This window comes from Pelophylax lessonae (genome assembly GCF_965119305.1).
Source record: "Pelophylax lessonae genome assembly, chromosome: 1".
NCBI classification, from domain to species: Eukaryota; Metazoa; Chordata; class Amphibia; order Anura; family Ranidae; genus Pelophylax; species Pelophylax lessonae.
Genome location: NC_138768.1, coordinates 32,573,377 through 32,598,212, shown reverse-complemented (window position 1 = coordinate 32,598,212; position 24,836 = coordinate 32,573,377). Strand labels below are relative to the sequence as shown.

General features: G+C 44.3%; 1 protein-coding gene across 4 annotated transcripts in view; it reads left to right on the top strand.

Annotated features, from left to right (window-relative positions):
* Positions 1-22,488, top strand: part of RUSC2 (RUN and SH3 domain containing 2) — a 132,700-nt gene extending 110,212 nt beyond the window's left edge. For 3 of the 4 annotated variants that reach the window (XM_082257558.1, XM_082257555.1, XM_082257557.1), the window contains 4 exons: positions 4,418-5,309; positions 9,872-10,030; positions 18,538-19,781; positions 22,449-22,488. In XM_082257558.1, coding sequence (XP_082113684.1) covers positions 4,418-5,309; positions 9,872-10,030; positions 18,538-18,694 — 1,208 coding nt within the window. In that variant the 3' untranslated portion in view covers positions 18,695-19,781; positions 22,449-22,488. Of the gene's footprint in view, positions 1-4,417; positions 5,310-9,871; positions 10,031-18,537; positions 19,782-20,213; positions 20,255-22,448 lie in introns of those variants that run through there. The other variant, XM_082257556.1, reaches the window with a different exon arrangement.
* The last annotated feature ends 2,348 nt before the right edge of the window (positions 22,489-24,836 follow it).

Here is a 24,836-nt window from a genome sequence, read left to right as displayed (position 1 = left end):
TTCCATTTAAATAACAATTCAAGGACAAGGATTTTATAGCATTGTTACATTGATTCATCTTAGGCCAATGTACTTGAACACTCCATTGATGTAGAGGAACATCAGATTCCTGGCAGAAAGTCAGAGCATAAAAATTTGAGGACAGGCTGTATAGTAAATGTGCTTATTTGTGTGTTTTCAAGCCAAGGGAGGACTGGGCCAGGGGTCAGGGGGGCAATTGCCCTCTGGGCCACTCTGTTGCCCCTTAAAAAGGCTGCACTGCATCTGTCACAGACATGCCTTAAGGGATTCCTGTTGAAGAGAAGTAAAAAGTCCCCCCTGCCACTGACCTACTGATGGACAGAGCGCAGCCCCCTCCCAGCATGGGTGGTGTAAATTGTGTCTGAGCAGAGGCCAGTTCCATGCCCCACTGGAGACTCTTCTCCCCCGGCCAGCCCCGACTGAGCTGTCCCAGCTTCCCCCAACCGGCCCCTGCTGACCAGGTCAGGAACCCGGATTTAGCCAGTGAGTAGAAAGTACCTAGAGCAGAACTTCAGCCTGGAATTGGGGCCAGGAGGAGGCCGGGAAGAGGTAGAGTGGTATGGTGCCGAGTTTTCTGCACCATAGTCCTCTGGTTTGTACTTTCCCCCTGGGCCGAAAGTTGCCAGTCAGCCCCTGCTCAAGCATACTCATACACATGCGTAAAAATTATTCTAACTTTCAATGGGTTGTGGGGTATGCACCTATATGCGCATATATACGCCTAAAATACTATCCAGCAATGCTGATTTTTGTATTTTTATTTTTTTTACTTATCTATACTCAGTGCAGGTTTACGCGCCTGTATGTACAGGACCAATAAAAAAAATGGGCTGCATTTAGATTATTAAAAAGAAACACCTGAATGCCTAAAAACTTGGCGTTTTTAGGCATGTGTGTGCAGGAGGCCTAAATATGCATATCTCATACCTGACAGATCCCTCTGTATGCTGAACATCACTGTAGTGTCACTCACAGCTAGCATAGCTGCAGTCTTCTGAGTCCCGTGGCAAGCGGCTAGCCGTCTGCACAGTAACAGCGGATTGCCCGCTCGGCACTGCCGCCATTTAAAGAAAGCATTGTGTTTAATTCAATAAATACAAGCTGTTCTCTGATTAGACGAGATGGAGATGATGATGTCGCCGCCCCACCTCTCTACCTTGGCACAGGACCCTGAAGGCTGCTGCTATCTGCGATAGACTCACCAGGGACAGAGGCTTTTGGAGGAGACTGCAGGCTAGCCTCTTGCCTACTGACTATGGGCCCTGGCTTGTAAGAGAACACTACTCTTTGTGAGGTGTATGCTGGGGGGACCCTTGGAGTAATGTTACTTTGGATTCAAGTTCATTTCTCCCTAAGACACACAGACTCTGGGACTCTAGGCCTGGGGTCCCTGATAGGGCCCAACTGCCCATTATCAACAGGGACAGCTCCACACAGTCAGACTCATAGCAAATGCTAATATTATCAGCTCAACCACCTGTCTTCCACACATTGTTAATTGTGCTAATGAACTCACCTATTGTCTGCTAAGGGATGTGTTTAAACAATAATGTGTATTGTACTTCATGAGCTCGATGTCGACAAGTCTGCTGGAATGAGACCTCTGACTGTCCAGGTGGCTGGTTAATTAGCACAAGTTAATTAAATCACTGTCAGCTATTAGTTGCTAGTGGGAAGGTAGTATACTGTTTGTGTTGGATGTTCCTTAGATATGTTAATTATATTTCTGTATACAATTTCATCTGCATACAATAATGTAATCAGGCACCTGACCTGGTGGGGTATATACAGGATCTCACAAAAGGGAGTAGACTCCTCACATTTTTGTAAATATTTTATTATATTTTTTCATGTGACAACACTGAAGAAATGACACTTTGCTACAATGTAAAGTAGTGAGTGTACAGCTTGTATAACAGTGTAAATTTGTTGTCCCCTCAAAATAACTCAACACACAGCCATTAATGTCTAAACCGCTGGCAACAAAAGTGAGTACACCCCTAAGTGACAATGACCAAATTGGGCCGAAAGTGTGAATATTTGTGTGGTCACCATTATTTTCCAGCACTACCTTAACCCTCTTTGGCATGGAGTTCACCAGAGCTTCACAGGTTGCCATTGGAGTCCACTTCCACCCCTCCATGACGACATCACGGAGCTGGTGGATGTTAGAGACCTTGCGTTTGAGGATGCCCCACAGATGCTCAATAGGGTTTAGGTCTGGATACATGCTTGGCCAAATCATCACCTTTACCCTCAGCTTCTTTAGCAAGGCAGTGGTTATCTTGGAGGTGTGTTTGGGGTCGTTATCATGTTGGAATACTGCCCTGAGGCCCAGTCTTCGAAGGGAGGGGATCATACCTTGCTTTAGTGGGTCACAGTATATGTTGGCATTCATGGTTCCCTCAATGACCTGTAGCTCCCCGGTGCCGGCAGCACTTATGCAGCCCCAGACCATGACACTCCCACCACCATGCTTTACTGTAGGCAAGACACACTTGTCTTTGTACTCCTCACCTGATTGCCGCCACACACGCTTGACACCATCTGAACCAAATAAGTTTATCTTGGTCTCATCAGACCACAGGACATGGTTCCAGTAATCCATGTCTTTAGTCTGCTTGTTTTCAGCAAACTGTTTGCGGGCTTTCTTGTGCATCATCTTTAGAAGAGGCTTCCTTCTGGGACGACAGCCTTGCAGACCAATTTGATGCAGTGTGCGGCGTATGGTCTGTGCACTGACAGGCTGACCCCTCCACCCCTTCAACCTCTGCAGCAATGCTGGCAGCACTCATACGTCAATTTCCCAAAGACAACCTCTGGATATGATGCTGAGCACGTGCACTCAACTTCTTTGGTCGACCATGGCGAGGCCTGTTCTCAGTGGAACCTGTCCTGTTAAACCGCTGTATGGTCTTGGCCACCATGCTGCAGCTCAGTTTCATGGTCTTTGCAATCTTATTATAACCTAGGCCACCTTTATGTAGAGCAACAACTCTTTTTTTCAGATCCTCAGAGAGTTCTTTACCATGAGGTGCCATGTTGAACTTCCAGTGACCAGTATGAGAGAATGAGAGCGATAACACCAAATTTAACACACCTACTCCCCATTCACACCTGAGACCTTATAACACTAACGAGTCACATGACACCGGGAAGGGAAAATGGCTAATTGGGCCCAATTTGGACATTTTAACTTATGGGTGTACTCACTTTTGTTGCCAGCGGTTTAGACATTAATGGCTGTGTGTTGAGTTATTTTGAGGGGGCAGAAAACTTACACTGTTATACAAGCTGTATGTTCACTATTTTATATTGTAGCAAAGTGTCATTTCTTCAGTGTTGTCACATGAAAAGATAGAATAATATAGTTACAAAAATGTGAGGGGTGTACTCACTTTTGTGAGATACTGTATTCTGTCTGAGTTTGTTCAATAAACAGTTCCAGATCTCATACAAGCTAAGTTGTCGGCTAGTCTTGTATGTTATGCGGCTATAATATCTGATATCTATGTTCAAGACTGGAGGAAGTGGTATACTGACGGGAACCCTCAATCACAGTGTGGGTTGGTTCTGTCAAACTATCACTGTAGCAGCTGCGACTATTACAATGATTTGATGCTTATATAGGGAATCGGTTAGGTATGAAGTATACATTCCTACGTTGATCCAAACTGGACCATGATAACTATTCTATAAAAATCCTACCTAGACTTTGGCTTTAAACATAATTTCCCTAATGTTTCTTTTTCTAAATCTAATTCCATTTAAGCATGTTATGGAAGTGAAAAATTCCCTTTCAGAAAATAACCTTCCTCCCTTCCATTCTTCCCTTTCCGTCCCTCCCTTCCATCCTTCCCTTCCTCCTTTCTTTCCTTCCCTCCCTTCCATCCTTCCCTTCCTCCTTTTCCTTCTTTTTTTTTTCTTTCCTTTCCTTTCTTTTCCTTTGCTTTCTTTTTTTCTCCCTCCCTCCCTTTTCCTTCCTCCCTCCCTCCATATATAGCCTTCCTTTTATTTTTTCTTCCTTCCTTCCTTCCTTCCTTCCTTCCTTCCTTCCTTCCTTCCTTCCTTCCATTCTTCATACCGCTCACTTTACCTTTATTTCATTTGTTCATTCCTTACTTCTCCCTCCTTCTGTCCTTCCTTCATTTCTCCCTTCCATCCATCCTTCCTTCCTTTCCGAATTCCATTCTCTCTAACTTTACCTCCTATGTTTATTCCTTATCTTTCCTGCTTTCTATCCTTTATTCCACTCTTCTTTACCTCTTCCTTCTCTCCCTCTTACCTTCCTTGTCTCCTTTGTACATTCCTTCCCTTTCTCCTTCCTTCCCTCCCCTACACTGTGAGATCAGGGATTGTCCTACTCAAAGTTAATGACTATCTTTTTTCTCCTCAGACATTATCTGGGCTCACTATGACCCGGTTGGCTTCTTATCCGTGTCTCATGGTGTTTGCCAGCCGCTGTTTGAAGAGCTCCTGCTTCTCCTGCAGCCTCTTTCTCTTTTACCCTTTGACCTGGACCTCTTGTTTGAGCACCACCTTGTCCAGATGAGCAGAGAGCAGCAGCAAAAGAAGGAGATGCTCCGCGTGAAGCAGGACCTTCTCCAGTCCGTTCACTCTACCCTCCAGCTTATGAGAAGCCGTGAAGAGGAAGAGCAAGGGAACCAGGAAAGGAAAAGCCTTGAGAAGACATCCTTAGAGTCCTTTGATACCGAGAGGCCCACAGGAGAAGGAGCTGCCTCTGTAGAGATTAGTGAAGAGCAAAAGAAAGAGAACGCCATAGAGATAAAAAGAGACAAACAAGCTGGATGGTGGTACCAACTGATGCAGAGCTCCCAAGTCTACATCGAGAACTCCTCTGACACTACCAGGTTCACACGCCAAGATAGGCGAAGACCAGGAAATGGTGGAACTCCTAAAAAAGTACCACCACCCAGAGAGGGAGTGGTTGAAGGAGCCGAGGCCTGTCCTATTGTGGAAGGAATGGCAGAGGAGAAGCCATCAAAGAAAGACACAGTGGAGGACAGTCATAAGGAAGAGAAAAAGTCCTGGATGGGGAGTCCTCCCGAGTCGGTGCTCAATGAACTTAAACATGGGCAAGAGAAGGAAAGCCAGAGCTCCCAAAATGACTCTCTGCCCAACAGACAAGAGGCAGCAAAAGAGAACATTCAGGGCAGTCCAGTCAGGAAATGGGGACACTTGTTTGGATCCAGGAAACCTCTGGGTGAAGCCAGAAAACCTCTGGGTGAAGCCAGGAAACCCTTAGGGGAAGCCAAGCAGACAAACAGGTAAAATCAAAAAGTTATGGTTATCTGATATTGTGCATCAACTGTCAGAACACCAAAGCGAAGAACTGTTTGCAACAATAAGGTTCTTTCTTATGCACTGAAAAAATGAGCTCTAATGTAACTGGTTCCTGTGAACATTCCATACCTGTCAAGCAGCATAACTGAGACTTAGGGGTCCATTTATAAAACATTTGTTGGACGAATGTCACATACATTTGTGCTGGCTGAGTGACTTTTCCTAGTATTTTCTATAATAGAATAACTTGTATGATTGACAGCTCAATCTAGTGGCCAAAATGCAGTATATTTTCTCTTTGGGGAATTTCAGAAAACAATATTGCATTTTGGCCACTAGATGGAGCTAACAATCATAGGAATTAATTTATTACATAAATACAGGGAAAATTTGCACACACAACTGAAAAAAAAGTTATGAAGCCAACGCACCAGAGCACACCATATGTACACATTCTCTCCTGCTGGACTACAGAACACTCCTTATCAGGAATCAGCGGCAGAAATTGACAAATCTGCATGGCTACTCTCAGGTAACTGGGACCAGACTGTGTATGTTTTCAGTGAGATTTATTTACTATGAAACAAAATTCACCCAAACACCAGCAAACAAAATGCACAGCAAACCTAAAGAGACAAGTGAACCAACAACCAAGTGACAAATACCTAACTACCTAAATTACGTGACATAAGCCTAGCTAATAAACTAACTATATACAATATATAGTATACAAAATAGGGAACACAGATTAACAAGGTAAACTAGAGATGCAGGGAGCAGATGGAAAGGGGGGACCAGGACTGGGATCAGGAACAAAAAGAGGAGATAAGAGGCAGCAGGCTACAGGATGCAGGGCAGGTGTGAGAGGCATTAGTAGGGGAGAGCCTAACTACCCTCCAAGCAGCCAGTATCAGGTAGAAACTGATTACTGGGATCTGCTGGCTGCTGGGAGACACCCGCTGGTGGACACCAGAACTACAAACTTCCCCTCTGGGAAGCACAGTGCCACCAGCAGCGGACTCAGGTCCTGACAAAGGTCCTATTGGCTGAGACTCGTTAGCATCTCTGTAATGACTTAATGATAAACTGAAGATATAATATAACAAGTATTGAGGATCAGTCACCACGTGCCAACTTTCTTCTACTTTTTGAAATCTTATCTCCAGCACTGTCTCCTCAGGAACTATGCTTTAAAATAAGGACTAGGCCTGGGATCAGGAATAAAAAGACGAATTAAGAGGCAGCAGGTAACAGGATGCAGGGCAGGTGTGAGAGGCACTAGTAGGGGAGAGCCTAACTACCCTCCAAGCAGCCAGGATCAGGTGTAAACCGATTACTGGGGTCTGCTGGGAGACACCGCTGGTGGACACTGGAACTAAAAAATTCCCCTCTGGGAACCACAGTGCGGCCAGCAGCCGATTCAGGTCCTGACAAAGGTCCTATTGGCTGAGACTCATTAGCATCTCTGTAATGCCTTAATAGTAAGTCGAAGATATAATATAACAAGTATTGAGGATCAGTCACCACGTTCCAACTTTCTTCTACTTTTTGAAATCTTATCTCCAGCGCTGTCTCCCTCAGAAACTATGCTTTAAAATAGGGACCAGGCCTGGGATCAGGAACAAAAAGACGAGATAAGAGGCAGCAGGGTACAGGATACAAGGCAGGTGTGAGAGGCACTAGTAGGGGAGAGCTTAGCTACCCTCCAAGCAGCCAGTATCAGGTGGAAACTGATTACTGGGATCTGTTGGCTGCTGGGAGACACCTGCTGGTGGACATTGGAATTATAATTCTCCACCCAGGGAACCAGAGTGCCACCAGCAGGTGATCCAAGTCCTGACACTCCTACTTATCTGTAGTTAATCAGGTAGGAACTCGGCATGCCTGACAAGTTTTTAGCTCACTTTGGAGCACATTAAATTCCTGGCAGTTGATTTTCTGCAGCATTTTTAAAGGGATAAAACATGATAAAAGAACATGTATTGCAGAGAAGTACTGAATATGTTTTTTTGGTTGTTATTTGCCAAGACATGCACTTTATTATAGATCTGAGTCCAGCAATATACAGAGGATATTGAGTAATCCACCTCAGTATCTGTTCCATAAAGACCTATGTTGGAATATCCCCTTATGCCAGTTGCAAACTAGTATTTAGGGATGCACCGATACAAAGCTTTTGCCCAAGTATCATTACTCACGCAAATGTTCCCGATACCCAGTGGTGTATTTTGATTTTGTGCTACCCTAGGCAAGAGTTAAATTGGGCGCCCCCCTCCTAGGTAAATTTATCCCCCCTTTCTGTTTAATGGATACCAAAATTGAAGGACTACAAGTCCCAGCATGAACCCCTGAGATCTCACGAGAGTGGGGGTGAGTGAAAGAGAGGGGGGATGAGAGAGAGAGAGGGTGAGGGGGGGTGAGAGAGTGAGAGGGGGTGGGAGAGAGAGAGAGGTGAGAGAGGGAGAGGGGGGTGGGAGAGAGAAAAGATGGTGAGAGAATGAGAGGGTGGTGAGAGAGAAGGGGGGGGTGGGAGAGAGAGAGAGGGGGGTGGGAGATAGAGAGGGAGAGGGGGGTGGGAGAGAGAGGGGGCGGGAGAGAGCGAGAGGGGGGTGGGAGAGAGAGAGAGGGGGTGAGAGAGGGGTAAGAGAGAGAGAGGGCTTGGTAAAGGGGGGTTGAGTGAGGGGGGGGGGGTGAGGGAGGGCTGGAAGAGAGAGAGGGGGTGAGAGACCCCCTAGCCCTGCCTGCAGTCCCTCCTGTGCCCTCTCTGTGACAAGGGGCTCAACTTGGCAGTTAGTTTGGGCCCCACGAGCACCAAGCGCGAGCAGGAGGAAGTTAAACCCTCCTCCTCTGCTTTGAATTATGGGCAGAGGCAAGGAGTCGCAACGTCACTGGTTACTAGACGCCAGGCGGCTCTAGTAACCAGTGGCCAGCAGAGTCTCAGGTGGAGGCGGGGGCAGCTTTTTTGCCGCCCCCCTGCAAACTGCCGCCCTAGCCTGGGCCTTGTTGGCCTAGGCCAGGATACAGCACTGCTGATACCAGAACCGATACTTTGCAGTGCAGTTTGCGTCCATACAAAATTAATTGGCGCATATCACACTGCAAACAATCGCATGCGATTTTAGCAGGAATGTGGAGCGATTTCTGTCTGATTTTCCCCACTGCTCCTGTGTGTGTATATAGAAAGGGAAAAGAGCCATCTAGTGGGCAAATTATTAAAAATGTTAGAGCTCTGCATTGTCCGCCGATAATAGCAAATCACGGCCGCTGGAGGTGTTTACAGGGCTGGAGGAGATGTAGAAGCGGCCCGACCCCCAAGCTGACATCACTTTTGCCCTATACCCACAGGGGTCCCTGAACTTCTCCTCCAAGCCCTGTGAGCACCTCCAGCGGTCATGATTTGCTATCATCGGCGGGACCGGGACACCTATGAAGTTTTTGCATTTGGCCAGATATGTATTGTGAGCTCTAACATTTTTAATAAACTGCCCACTAGATGGCGCTTTCCCCTTTCTTTATACACACACAGGAGCAGTGGGGGAAATTGTATGCGATTCTTTGCAGTGCGATTTGCGCCAATTTTTTTGTATTGACACAAATCACATCGCAAAATATCGGCAATTCGTTATCGGCAATAAAAAAACATATTGGTGCAACCCTACTAGTATTATAACTCTAACATAGCAGTAGTGCAGTACTAGCTAACTCTGATCCACCCATACCACACTTTACCATAGAGAAGCTCATACTATTTGACAGTAAGGGTTCATTCACATGCTCCGCTAGGGGGCAATAAAACCAAGCGGTTGAGCCACAGTTTTACTACCCCTCCGACCTCATGTTGCATTTGGTGGACATTGTGGCTGCTGAAATTGACCCATGCAAGCCCACAGGGCTGCGCCACAACCACCTTGCAATTACAGGGATAAATCGGGTGGTGAGGAGGCAATATATCACCTCCTCACCAGCTGTCAAATGCCTCTGAAAAGTGATTCACCGTGGATCACTTTTCAGAGGGGAGGCAACCCATATGGAAGAAAAATATATTTCCAATATATTTAGGGAAAAAAAATTTAGAAATATATTGAATATGGCCAAAATTGTAGCATTTCAAATATATTTCCAATATATTTGGGAAAAAAATATATATTTTTTAAATATATTTTAAATATATTTTTCTTCCATGTGGGAAGGCCTGTGAATGATCCCTAATACAAGCACACAAAGACCATTTAGTTGGAAGGCAGCCAATCCACCAGTATGCCTTTGAAAGGAAGCCCATATAATGACGGGGAGACAATGCAAACCTTTACACTTTCTATATCTCTGGGGAGAAGTAAAATCACACAGCTACCATGGAATTGTCATTGTACAATGCAGGGAACCTGCACGTTATCCATTCCATGCTCTATTTCAGTTATTTCTACCCTGTATATTGTCTCACGCTCTTTTCTATTAGAAGACCCCCAAGGTAGCAGTAGGTTTGCGATCTGTCCTTGAAGAGGCATGAATATTTTATGATGCAGCTTGGTTCTTCCCTTTGCCGCAGGTTGCCCTCGGGCTGGCTCAGCCTGGATAAGTCGATGTTCCAGATGGTTGCACAGACTGTGAGCGCAGGGCTCTGGGGAGAAGCAGCCTCGGAGAAGGAGGCCATGGCAGGATCAGAAGCTGGAGCTGTGTCCCTCTCACCATCTTCCCAGAATATTCGGTAAGCAGCCAAGCAGGGCCTTAAAAAGTTGACTTTTCACAGGTCTTTTAACAAAAAAAAAATTTAATGGAGAAATATAACAAGCATTTGCTGAGCCGGGGAAAATTCTGACTGTATTTAGCTTAGTTTAGTGATTTCCTATGATTGTCAGCTCCATCTAGTGGCCATAATGCTGTATTTCTTCTGAAATACCCCAGCCACGAAAAACACCACATTATGGCCACTAGATGGCACTGCCAATCACTGTAATAAGTGTATTGTAGACTTTCATTCACTGATCTGTGTGAATGAATCTGTGAATGGAGGATGCAGCTGTGCAGGTAGAGCCACATACAGCTACACCAAGTTCAAAAATCAACAGACTCACCTCACAATTCAGGTTTTACCTTCTTAAAGCTTGGCTGTACATCTCCTATGGATCACAGGAGTCAAGTTTGATATGCACTCCTGTGACCTGTTTTCAGCAGAGATTGGGCTGAAGTCCACTCTCTGCTGGCGTCAGGTCTAGGCACTGTGTCATCGCGACCACGGAGTCGGAATCCACCAGATCTCTGGACCGACATACGGCTCAGCCTGTCAGCAAGCCGCTGAGAGCCTGAGCCAGCTGCTCTCACCCCTCCACATCTCAGCGTTCTAATGAGCAAGGAGGGAGCAGAGAGCGGCGATTGACAGTCAGCAGCTCTCTGCTCAGGGAGCTGTTAGAACTCCCATGACACCAACACCGACTCCCATGACCGACACCCGGCTCAGCCTCTCAGCAAGCCGCTGAAAGCCTGAGCCGACTGCTCCCACCCCCTCTACAGCTCAGAGCTCCAATGAGCAAGGAGGGAGCAGAGCAGAGAACGGTGATTGACAGTCAGCAGCTCTCTGCTCAGGGAGCTGTCAGAACCGAGCGATCGGAGGTGTTCGACACTTTTGGCACAAATACAGTGATCAGTGTTAAAAATATGCACTGGCAGGGAAGAGGTTAACATCAGGGGCGATCAAAGGGTTAAATGTGTGCCTAGGGAGTGCTTGCTAACTGTGTGGTGATGCTCTGACGCTAAGCAGGAACATGGATCTCTGTCTTCCCTACTAACTAATTACTTGTTTACATAGGCAGATCGCCGCTCTGCCTCTCTTGGGAAGGATCGCGGGTGGCCGGCGGACATCGGGCCTACGGACCTGCTGATTGTCTGTCCAATTAGTGCGCGATCGCACCTCCGGCATCCACTAGTGGCTATTGCATGAAATGACGTACAGATACGTCAATAGAGCTGCCCTGCCACAGTAAATGTACTTTAGGTGGTCAGCAAGTAGTTAAGGGTGGGGGGCTGTGAAATGGCGCCATGTTTCACATAACCCCCCCTAATTATGTCCCAAAATAATTCCGGATTCTGCGCACGTGAAGATGTGCTGCAAGACTTCCAAACCTGTCTCAGACTAAAGAAAATGAAACTAGGAATGCTGATTTGCGTTCCAGCATGAGATCCAACATGCGGAAGTGACGTCACCGGAAGCCCCGCCTAGTGCGTTTCGTCATCTACGTGCGATGTCATCAGGAGCACAGGATCTTAGGGTGTCTGCGCATGCGTGGAAAACCACCCACACATGCAGAGATGTGCCACAGATTTCTGCTGGGTCCTGCAGGTAAAGGTAATTTTATTTTAATTTTACCTTATCCCCTAACTGTACGCAAATATGCAGGCCCACTGGACTGGGCTTTTTTCTGTGGAGCCACATATTTTTGTATCTCCCTTTGTTCTGGGAGTGCTCCGCACAGCGCAGTCCCAGGCCCCGTACTAATGATCGGGACATCCAATTCTTGGTCACCTGATCGCTGTGATAGCCTCTGATTGGCTACCACATTGATTATTCACTGCGAAGCCCGCCCCCAGGCTTTCTGTCTCTGTGAATGGAGGAGAGAGATTCTTAGTATCTCTCTCTCTCCTTACAGAGAAAAAAAAGTATGTGTAAAATAAATAAAAATAAATAAGTAATAATAATAATAATAATAATATAAAAAATAAAAATAAAAAATAATAAATAGATCAAGGTTTGATCTACTGTAGGTCAGTGCCAAGGTTAATGTTTGGGTTAAGGTCCGGGTCAAAGGTCAAGGTCCTGGTCAGTATTTTTTTTTCGACAGGATATATATTTTTTTAAATTAGTATCAGTGTCACTGTGTTTTAAGTAGGATAAAAAAAAAAAAGCAAAATTTGCACTATTGTCTCTGTGAATGGAGGAGAGAGATACTTCGTATCTCTCTCTCTCTCCTTAGAGAGAAAAAAAAGAATGTGTAAAAAAAAATAAAAATAAATAAGTAATAATAATAATAATAATAAAAAAAAAAAATAGATCAAGGTTTGATCTACTGTAGGTCAGTGCCAAGGTTAATGTTTGGGTTAAGGTCCGGGTCAAAGGTCAAGGTCCTGGTCAGTATTTTTTTTTTTTTGACAGGATATTTTTTTTTTTTAATTAGTATTAGTGTCACTGTGTTTTAAGTAGGGTAAAAAAAAAAAAAAAAAAAGCAAAATTTGCACTATTGTCTCTAGGCGGTACTATGGGTCCAAGTCATTTGGTGGAGGGGGGATTACGGTGTGGGGTTGATTTTCAAGGGTTGGGTTTGGCCCCTTAGTTCCAGTGAAGGGAACCCTAAAGGCGACGAACGATCTGCCGATTTTAGTATAGTGGTTTCGACAGCCGAATTTTCAGGCGACAAAAACTGGACGTGCAGGCTAAACATTTTTTATCGTATGGGAACGCAATGTCCAATCATCAGTTAATTAGTAGAGTTTTCATCCGAAAAAAATCATAAGAGCAAGACTAGGCATGCTCAGAAACTAAAGAACACATACGTACAAAACAATATTCAACACATGACATCACTTCTGAAGCTGAATTTTCTTATGAAAGTAACCTCTTCACTTTCCATATGAGATTAGCATGCAACAAAAAATAAAGAAAATTCATCCGATAATCTGATCGTGTGTACGAGGGTTTAGGGCGTCAGCATACCAACACATTTTGGACAGTTTCATGCTCCCAACTTTGTGGGAACAGTTTGGGGATGGCCCCTTCCTGTTCCAACATGACTGCACACCAATGCACAAAGCAAGGACCATAAAGACATGGATGAGCGAGTTTGGGGTGGAGGAACTTGACTGGCCTGCACAGAGTCCTGACCTCAACCCAGCAGAACACCTTTGGGATGAATTACAGTGGAGACTGCGAGCCAGGCCTTCTCTTCCAATATTAGCGCCTGGCCTCACTAATGCGCTTCTGGAAGAATGGTCAAACATTCCCATAGACACTCCTAAACCTTGTGGACAGCCTTCCCAGAAGAGTTGAAGCTGTTATAGCTGCAAAGGGTGGGCCAACTCAATATTGAACCCTACAGACTAATGCCTCGTACACACGTAGCGATTGTAAGCCGTAAATATTCGGCCAACGTCCGATCGGCCGATTGTCGGCTTGTTAGTATGATGCTTCCGACAACCGACTGCGACTTTTCAGCCAAACAAAATCTGGTGTGCATGCTATAAAATTTTTGTTGGCCGTCAACACAACGGCCGATTGTTCCTCAGTCAGTACAGATTTCGGCCGACAACAGTCAGATGAGCAAGACTGGGCATGCTCAGAGAAGAAAAAACACACGGAAAGTAAACCATCACATGACATCACTTCTGAAGTTGGTTTCTGTCGGCCAACAAAAGTCCAGTGCAAGTCTAGAGCACATTTCAACCAACAAACAACACTGGACAAAAGACGGCCGATCGTTCGGCCGACAATCGGTGCATGTGTACGGGGCTTAAGACTGGGATGCCATTAAAGTTCATGTGCGTGTAAAGGCAGGCGTCCCAATACTTTTGGTAATATAGTTTACAAGCAACAGATTTAAACCTCAATATCCCCTGACACAGCAGTCATCCAGCTAGGCCAGATTTTCCTAAATTTATGTGGACAACCTCTAGCAATATGGGGCAAATTATACATTGGTAAGGCCGTAGTTACCAAAGGAATCCACCTGTGAAAACAAGGAGGGTCTGGATTTTTCCATTGTAAACCCCCGCACACACGTACCGATCGTCGGCCGAACGATCGGCTGTCTTTTGTCCCCGGGCTGTCGTGTCTGTTGAAAAGTGCAAAAGACTGCACAAGAATTTTGTCCGCCGACTACAGCCGACTGCAGAAGTGATGTCATGTGATGGTTAACTTTCCCTGTGTTTTTTCTTTTCTGAGCATGCCCAGTCTTGCAAATCTGCTGTCTGTCGGCCGAATTCTGTATTGACTTGCAAACAATCGGCCGTTCTGGTGACGGCATACAAAAATTTTAATGCTTGCACAACAGATTCTTTTCGGCCGAAAGTGCGCTGTCGGCTGTCGGAAGCATCATACTAACACGCCGAAAATCGGCCGATCGTTCGCCGGCCGAAGCTTTTCTGCCGACAATCTGCACGTGTGTACGGGGCTTTAAGCAATGAGCTTTTTAGCAGAAAAGAAAAGAAAGGTCCCTCATCTTCTAGGTCGTTTGTGTCATCTATGGAGGTTTTTTGCCCAATCTGTTTTTTTTTTTTTTTCATCTTTTGCTTTTAACCACTTTACCACCGGAGGATTTTGCTGTCTTCCGTCCAGGCCACTTTTTGCGATTCGGCGCTGTGCGACTTCAACTGACAATTACGCGGTCGTGCGACGCCGTACCCAAACGAAATTTACGTCCTTTTTTTCCCACAAACAGAGCTTTCTTTTGGTGGTATTTGATCACCTGTGCGATTTTTACTTTTTGCGCTATAAACAAAAAAAGAGCGTTTATTTTGAAAAAATAACAATGTTTTTAACATTTTTTATTATGAAATTCCCCCCAAAAAAGATGTAAAAACCAATTTTTTAAAAAATTTTTGGCCAATTTGTTTTCTGCTACCTATGTTTGGTAAAAAGAATCACAATAAGCGTATTTTGATTGGTTTGTGCAAAAGTTATTGCGTTTACTAACTAAGGGAAAGATTTCTGTCATTTTTGGTGTTTTTTTTTTTTAACGCGTAATGGCGGCGATCTGCGATTTTTTTTGCGGGACTGCGACATTGCGGCGGACAGATCGGACCCTTGACTGACATTTTTGACACTTTTGGGGGTACCAGTGACATTACTGCAGTAATCAGTGCTATATATATGCACTGTTACTGTAAAAATGACACTGGCAGGGAAGGGGTTAATTTTATTGGAGAGGGAGGGGTTAATGTATGCCTGTTGCTTACTGACGTGTGGGGGGGGAGAGGTGACTGAGTGAGTCATGGACAGATCGGATGTCCAGCTATCGCCGCTGCTCCTCCCCTGGCCCGACTCCCGCTGTGAATGAAAACAGCGGGAGCGAGCCTCCGGCGGCGCGCAAGCGCCGCCCAGAAGGGGGAGTGTCTGACGACGTTAATACTACGTCGTCAGACGATAACGAACCACTTTGCCGCAGTACTATTACCGTACTCAGTCGGCAAGTGGTTAAAGGTAAAGATTTGGGACCCCAAATATCCCCATAAAAAGGATCTGCCATTCTTATTTCTATTAGATAGATGTTGAAATTCCTTGTAATAGAAAATAAAGTGATTATAGAAAAAAAAAATGAATAAAGGGGCAGTGTAAAAATAAAAAGTATAATAAATAAGAAAAAAAAAAAAGTCCCCTCATCTCTCCCTGCTGGCGTGCAGAAACGAACGCATACGCAAGTTGCGCACGCATATATTAACGGTGTTTGCATCACACATGTGAGGTATCGCTGCGAACGTTTAAGCGAGAGCAATAATTCTAACGCTAGACCTCTGTAACTCTAAACTGATAACCGCTAAAAATCTAATCTATGAAGATTTTTAAGTCCTGTCGTTTGCGCAGTTCTAAAGGGTGACATGTTCGGTATCTATTTACTTGGCGTAACTTCATCTTTTACATTTTCCAAAATGGAGGTATATATTGTTTTTTTTTTTTTTAATTCATTAAAGTGTATTTTTTCTAAAAATAAAATTGTGTTTGCAAAACCGCTGCGCAAATGCTAACACAAATTTTTTTTTTAGCAAAACATACTGATTTAAACTAAGTGCCAGAAAAAAGTCTGGTCGGCAAGTGGTTATAATAGATTTGCCCCAGTTCACCTTGAAACCAGAAAAACTCCCAAAATGAGAAATAACCAGAATATCCCCAGTGCTGGGACATGGTTATCTAGAGCCCGGGGCAAACATACCAATCTGCGACCCCACCCCCTCCCCCCATGAGCATTAAGTGTCAGCAAAACCCCCCCCCCCCCACAGAAAAAAAAATGAGCACTAATCTGCATGCTTACCCCCTAAGCATAAATCCCCCTTCCCCCAGTTCAAATCTGCCCCTGCCAGAACAAATCTTTGCCCATTCCCCCTCCAAGCTCAAATTCTCCCTCTCGCCAAATCCCCCCCCCCCAAAAAAAAAAAGAAAATCACCCCTCCTAGCACAAATCCTTTACCCCTCAAATTTCCCCTCCAAGAACAAATGCCCCCCCCTACTCCCATCCCCCCCTCCTAGCATAAATCCCCCCCCCAATTTCCCCTACTAGCACGAATCATCCCCAATTATCCCTCCTAGCACAATCCCCCCCTCGATACATATAACCTCTTCTAGCAGAAACCCCCAAATCCCCCTGTACACAAATCCTCTTCCCCCATTCCCCCCCTCCAAGCTCAGATTCTCCCTTTCCCCAAATCCCCCCCCCCCCAAAAAAAAATCGCCCCTCCTGGCATAAATTCTCAACCCCTCAAATTTCCCCTCCAAGCACAAATCCCCCCTCCTAGCACAAATCCCCCCACCCACAATTTCCCCTACTAGCACCAATCATCTCCAATTATCCCTCCTAGCACAATCCCCCCCTCCATACATATAACCTCTTCTAGCAGAAACCCCCAAATCCCCCTGTACACAAATCCTCTTCCCCCATTCCCCCCCTCCAAGCTCAGATTCTCCCTTTCCCCAAATCCCCCCCCCCAAAAAAAATCGCCCCTCCTGGCATAAATTCTCAACCCCTCAAATTTCCCCTCCAAGCACAAATCCCCCCTCCTAGCACGAATCCCCCCACCCCCAATTTCCCCTACTAGCACCAATCATCCCCAATTATCCCTCCTAGCACAACCCCCCCCCTCCATACATATAACCTCTTCTAGCAGAAACCCCCCAAATCCCCCCTAGCACAAATTCTCTTCCCCCATTCCCCCTCCAAGCTCAGATTCTCCCTTTCACCAAATCCCCCCCCCCCAAAAAAAAAATTCCCCTCCTAGCATAAATCCTCAACCCCCTACTCCCATTCCCCCCTCCCCGCACAAATTCCTCCTCTCCCCCCAATTTCCCCTACTAGCACGAATCATCCCTCCAATCACAATCCCCCCCTCCATACATATAACCTCTTCTAGCAGAAACCCCCCAAATCCCCCCTAGCACAAATTCTCTTCCCCCATTCCCCCTCCAAGCTCAGATTCTCCCTTTCGCCAAATCCCCCCCCTCCAAAAAAAAATTCCCCTCCTAGCATAAATCCTCAACCCCTCAAATTTCCCCTATAAACACAAATCCCCAACCCTACTCCCATCCCCCCCTCCCCGCACAAATTCCTCCTCTCCCCCCAATTTCCACTATTAGCATGAATCATCCCCAATCATCCCTCCTAGCACAATCCCCCCCCCCCTCCATACATATAACCTCTTCTAGCAGAAACACCCCAAATCCCCCTAGCACAAATCCTCTTCCCCCATTCCCTCTCCAAGCTCAGATTCTCCCTTTCGCCAAATCCCCCCCCCCCAAAAAAAAAAAAAAATTCCCCTCCTAGCATAAATCCACAACCCCTCAAATTTCCCCTCCAAACAGAAATCCCCCCCCCCCTACTCCCATTCCCCCCTCCCAGCACAAATTCCTCCTCTACCCCCAATTTCCCCTACTAGCACGAATCATCCCCAATCATCCCTCCTAGCACAATCCCCCCCCCTCTTCCATATCCAATCCACCTTTCCCCATTCCCCCTTCCAACACTAATCCCCCTAAATCATCATTCCAGCACCCCTCATAATTTACCCTCCTTTTCTTATCCTCTGCCACCCTCCAACTTTCCCCTCCCATACAAATACCCCCCTCTAATCCCCTTGTGGTACCCCCCCCCCACCTTACATGATGCCACAGTGCCTAGGGCAGCCACTCCTTCTGCCCACCCCTTGTCCTGGCCCTGCATATCACCAGCATATAAAGAGGTTTTTTCCTCCAGGACAAAAGCTGTACAGCCTCTGATAGCTGAGTTCTGGCTGCTAAGAGCTCTATGGCAATGGCAAAGAGCAGGGGGGAAAGTGGAAACCCCCACCATGTGCCACCCTACATAGGAAAAGGGTCCTTTACCTGGTTTTTAACCCTCAGTCTAGCTGTAGGTTGAGCATACAAAAATTTGACCTAGGAAACAAAAGTAGAAATTCCTCTAAAGATCTCGTTTTCCTAAATCAACCCTCATTTTGCTTACTATTTTTTATTTTTTTTCCAACCAGACAGGTGAACCCCGTATGCCATCACACAGAGCCGAAACAGCCGGACCTCAACTTTATGTACGACGCACACTCTGACCGCCTGCAGTGTGGCCTTGGAAACCGGCATGGTCTGATGCCTCTAAAGTTCGTTACTCAGCCCGACAGAGTGGACTCCTAACAACCGCTGGGACTGTTTAACTGGAGACACTTAAAGATGGCGATCATGATGAAAAACGGCACAAGGAACGCGCCAAGAGCTTTCTGGTTCTTTGGTTCGACTGGAGCATTCAAAGATGTTCACTGGCTTTTTTTTTATTTTTAAAAACCTCTGCGAGGAAAATGGAAAGCATTATGATTTGATGAGCGTGGCGGGGTCAGCCACATTAATACAGTATTCTTTCTCCCTAACGCCCAAACCATCGTGCACGTGTGCTAGCCGTTTTGTTGACGTGAGCTCTGCATGCAGACATCATAGGAGAAAATGTGACTTCCCCCAATGCTTTCTTAGTCGGCAACCTGACTTCTCCTTACTCTCGTGTACTTAGCACTTATATTTCCAAGTAACGCTTCGAAAAAGTTCTAGAATTTTTTTTTCTTTTTAACCATCAACATGAATATGAAAAAAAAAAAGATCTGGTGACTGACCCAAAGAACTTGCAATCTGTTACTTGGTTACCTGAAGCACAGGGCATGAAAACGACATGATGTCATGTGTAAATTCTGCTTCAAACTATGTTGCAATGTGATCCATTTAGGAGTGAGATTTAGTGGCAATAGAAAGATAGAATACATGGACTCCACCTATTGGACAAGCCAATGAATGAAGTAAGGTCATTGGAAGCGTTAACGTGATATAAGATAAAAAAAATGGATTGAAGTGGTTGATAAAAGGCAGCCTATGTGGCTGAAAGTTTGTTGTGAAGGAAAAGTTGGGTAAATCGTAATTGATTGCGTATGGATGGATCAAGTATGTGATGGATCACCCAGATTATCATTGGCCTTTGTGCTAGTTCCACAAGCACCTTAGATGTTCAGTCTACAAGAGTGGAGTAACAAGCACAGTAACTGGATATACATTCTTAGCAAAACCTTCAAAGGTTTGAAAAAGAAACTAAGATCTCTACACTTCATATAAAAAAGAGCTCCAGAGGAAGAATGACAGTTAGGATTGGGGCCTTCAAAGTCATGGTGGTTGGACATAAATCCTTAGCAAAGGCTTTGACATCTAAAGCAAGCTGAGATGTTTCTGTACAATAGAAACGTAGGTAAATTATATAACTTGTGATTATAAACGGTGTAGGTTCTGGACAGTAAGTGGAAGATCTGATTTTCTGTGGCTTTATTGGCACTTTTCCACTGCAAGTACCGGCTCGGCCCTGCTTGGCTCGGTTTGGTTTTCCACTGCATGGTACGGCATGGTACGGTGTTGGAACGGTTCGGTACGGTTTGATACGGTTTGCTTTTCCACTAAAGTAGTAAGTGGGTGGGATAACAACGATTCTCTGACCAATCAGTGGCTATTAGTGACAAACAGTCAAGGCTGCATGCAAAGGATTGTGGGATATGGTATCGGTACGGCCCTCTTGGAACCACAACCGAGGTGGTACTGTTTAAACGAGCCGTACCGTTCGGTTCCATGTAGTGGAAAAGCGCCTAAAGTGTCCTGATATTTTTGTGGAAACTACTGAAAATGAAAGTTTTGGAAGATCGTACATTTTGGATTCGAACTTGTGATAAGGGAATGGGTTATTCTTGAGGGTTCTGTTGACAGTTGGTGGAGGATCTGCTTTTCTATGGCTTATAGTAGAACTGTTCCAACACCGTACCATGCGGTACCATGCAGTGGAAAAGCGCAAAAGCGAGCCGAATCGTTCGGTTTCATGCAGTGGAAAAGCGCCTAAAGTGTCCTGATATTTTTGTGGAAACTACAGAAAATGAAAGTTTTGGAAGATCATACATTTTGGATTAGAACTTGCAATAAGGGAATGGGTTATTCATGAGGGTTCTGTTGACAGTTGGTGGAGGATCTGCTTTTCTATGGCTTATAGTATCCAAATGTTTCAGTTGGAACTGGTAAGGTAGATCACTCCCTGACTTCTTTTGACCTCTCTAGCACTTCCGAAATATCTCTGATTTCTCAGATTTGCTCAACCATCATGACCACCACAAGGGACTCAAGGGATCTTTTCATCTTTTCTATGGCTTTAAAGCATTCTATATTTTGGCGGAAACTATAGAAAGGAAGATCATACATTTTGGATTTGAACTTGTAATAAGGGAATGGGTAATTCTTGAGGGTTCCTAGGACAGTTGGAAACTACAGAAAATGAAAGCTTAGGAAGATCATAAAATTTGAGTTAGAACTTGTGATAAAGAGAATGGGTAATTTCTTGAGGGTTTCCATTGACAGTTGGTGGAGGATCTGCTTTTCTATTTCTTATGGTGTCCAAATGTTTTGGTTGGTGGAAACTGGTAAGGTAGATCATGACCACCACAAGATACTCAAGGGATCTTTTCATCTTTTCTATGGCTTTAAAGCATTCTATATTTTGACAGAAACTATAGAAAGGAAGATTATACATTTTGGATTCGAACTTGTGATAAGGGAATGGGTAATTCTTGAGGGTTCCTAGGACAGTTAGTTGGAAACTACAGAAAATGAAAGCTTAGGAAGATCATAAAATTTGAGTTAGAACGTGATAAAGAGAATGGGTAATTCCTGAGGGTTTCCATTGACAGTTGGTGGGGGATCTGCTTTTCTATTTCTTATGGTGTCCAAATGTTTTGGTTGGTGGAAACTGGTAAGGTAGATCATGACCACCACAAGATACTCAAGGGATCTTTTCATCTTTTCTATGGCTTTAAAGCATTCTATATTTTGACAGAAACTATAGAAAGGAAGATTATACATTTTGGATTCGAACTTGTGATAAGGGAATGGGTAATTCTTGAGGGTTCCTAGGACAGTTAGTTGGAAACTACAGAAAATGAAAGCTTAGGAAGATCATAAAATTTGAGTTAGAACGTGATAAAGAGAATGGGTAATTCCTGAGGGTTTCCATTGACAGTTGGTGGAGGATCTGCTTTTCTATTTCTTATGGTATCCAAATGTTTTGGTTGGTGGAAACTGGTAAGGTAGATCATGACCACCACAAGGGACTCAATGGATCTTTTCTTTGGCTTTAAAGCATTCTATATTTTGATGGAAACTATAGAAAGGAAGATCATACGTTTTGGATTCAAACTTGTAATAAGGGAATGGGTTATTCTTGAGGATTAAGTTGACAGTTGGTGGAGGATCTGCTTTTCTATGGCTTATAGTATCCAGATGTTTTATTTGGAACTGGTAAGGTGGATCACTCCCTGACTTCTTTTGACCTCTCTAGCACTTCCAAAATATGTCTGATTTCTCAGATTTGCTCAACCATCATGACCACCACAAGGGACTCAAGGGATCTTTTCATCTTTTCTATGGCTTTAAAGCATTCTATATTTTGACGGAAACTATAGAAAGGAAGATCATACATTTTGGATTCGAACTTGTGATAAGGGAATGGGTAATTCATGAGGGTTCCTAGGACAGTTGGAAACTACAGAAAATGAAAGCTTAGGAAGATCATGCAATTTGAGATAGAACTTGTGATAAGGGAATTGGTAATTCCTGAGGGTTTCCATTGACAGTTGGTGGAGGATCTGCTTTTCTATTTCTTATGGTATCCAAATGTTTTGGTTGGTGGAAACTGGTAAGGTAGATCATGACCACCACAAGGGACTCAAGGGATCTTTTCATCTTTTCTATGGCTTTAAAGCATTCTATATTTTGACGGAAACTATAGAAAGGAAGATCATACATTTTGGATTCGAACTTGTGATAAGGGAATGGGTAATTCACGAGGGTTCCTAGGACAGTTGGAAACTACAGAAAATGAAAGCTTAGGAAGATCATACAATTTGAGTTAGAACTTGTGATAAAGGGAATGGGTAATTCCTGAGGGTTTCCATTGACAGTTGGTGGAGGATCTGCTTTTCTATTTCTTATGGTATCCAAATGTTTTGGTTAGTGGAAACTGGTAAGGTTGATCACTCCCTAACTTCTTTTGACCACTCTAGCACTTCCGTGATCATATCTCTCTGATTTCTCAGATCAGCTGAACCATCATGACCACCACAAGGGATTCTTAGCCTCCCTTTTGGATATGAAATCTATTTTTACTTTTTTTTTTTTTTTTCAATAAAGAGAATACAAAATCAGAGAGAGGCTCCAAGAGCCCGCAGCAGGGTGAGGAACTATGGAACTGTTACCACTGGAGACCCCAGTGGGCATCTCAGCCTTCCAGATTTCATCCATGACTGAGATATGAGTTATGGTTGGACTAACACTTTGATAAATGAACACGTTTTGCAATCTGGGAGATCATTTACCAATGAAGATTCAGCACACGGTGGGTTGAAATTACCTTGCATGAAATAGGTTTCTTTTTGCTTGTTGCTAGATTTAGAAGCTCAAACCTAATCCTGTGGGCAAACCCTGCTAAAAATGCTCAACTCTTGGTCTTTTTTGGCATGGTCACTGCGGTCTTGTATGAGGTTATTGAAAGAACGATGGATGGTCATATTAAGGAGAATCATTACAACTATTTATGTAAAGAAGTTAATGATCAATATCTTCATTAAACTAATTACTGGACTGAATGTATATAGGTTACTACACCCCTTACTCTATCTTGACGCTGTACTCATGACTGCACTTTTACTTTTGGGGGAGATTTTGAACCCTGGAGCTTAAAGGTAAATAATTCTAATCCAATGGACAAAGACAAAAATGCCACAAGTATGGGTAGGGGTGGTGGGGGATGAAATAATTTTTTGTGTCATGGCTTCAGTCACCTCACCTCTCACTAATGTAGTTTATTGTACTGATAAAAAACTGATAAAAACTGCACCATTTAGTATTTAAAGGGTCATTTCACTTTAAACTGATAGATGCTGGATTGAATCATTCACAAGCTTCCTATAGCAGGCTTCAAGACAAGATCTCTGCATCTGGGCAGTCAGCTCCAGCAACCTGCTTTGCCCATTATGAACTATTGTGGTTGGGTATGTCGCCTATGGAGCAGCAGGAGCGAGACTACTTGGCAGTTCCTGAAACTCAGATGAAGATGTCTGGTTCCTGCAATTGGATTACAATAGATATAGGAAAGCCAGTGGATGTTTTAGCCAATCTGCACCTGAAATATCAGTTTTTGGTGGGTGATCCTTCTAAACCTGAGTGTGAGCCTTAAGTGTTACAGGAGCTGTATATTTATTGGTTTGGGTCTTGTGTGTATGTATGAGCTGTATATAAAGTTCAGTCAGGGCAGTGTTTGCGCTGGTTGCTTGCACTGCTGTATATAGTTTGATTGACAGGCGAAGGTGGGTTAATTGAGGGTTACACTCCTGTAGGTAAAATAGGGGATCGGTGGAATAAGGAGATCTTGGGATAGGGTGGTCTTGAATATTATACATAACAAAGGTTTGGCCAGCTCTAAAAAAGAAGGGCTACAATGCAACGTTTAATACAGGGTGGACAAAGGAGGCCTACACTGCTAAAGGATTAGGGCACCTAGAAGGGTTGAGGCTGGATGTTGTCTTAGATCCCTTCTAGAACAAAAATGCAATCCAATGATAAGCTTAGTTCTTGTCCCGTCAGATATTTCCTTCAAGGGTTTGTGTCAACTTCCAAAAAAGACAACTTCTAAAAAAAAAAAAACAAGGACAATAAATAAATTGGTTTGGTAGGTGGAGGTTTTCCGAAGCACTGGATCTCCAAGAATCGTTCGTATTCTCCATATACCTTGTCTTCAATTTTGTGAATCCGGTAAAGTAACTGCCAAGCACACAAGGGCTACTAACTAGTTCTTGGAACAAAGTATGAGATATAGGGCTTCAAGATTGTGGAATTCTCTACCACAAGAGGTGGTTTCTGCGGGTAGTATGGTGGCTTTCAAAAGACTCTTAGACGTACATCCCAAGGATCAGAACATTCGGGGGTATGAGAGATGATTACGGCCACAGACACCTACACAGGTTGACCTGGATGGACTATTGTCTTTATTCAACCTCACCCACTATGTAACTATATAGGAAGAAAAGAGAAGAGTCCAGATAAAATGTGTTGCTCAGAACATCAATTGGTAAAACAACACTTTTCGAGGATTCTAAGGGAGCCTCTTCATCAGAGCTTTAAAAATATTCAAAACAGGACCCAGACAAAAGAACATGGAATGAATAAAGATGCAATTCCTAAACCAGCTGCTGCAGCGTGTCCTATATACCCTACC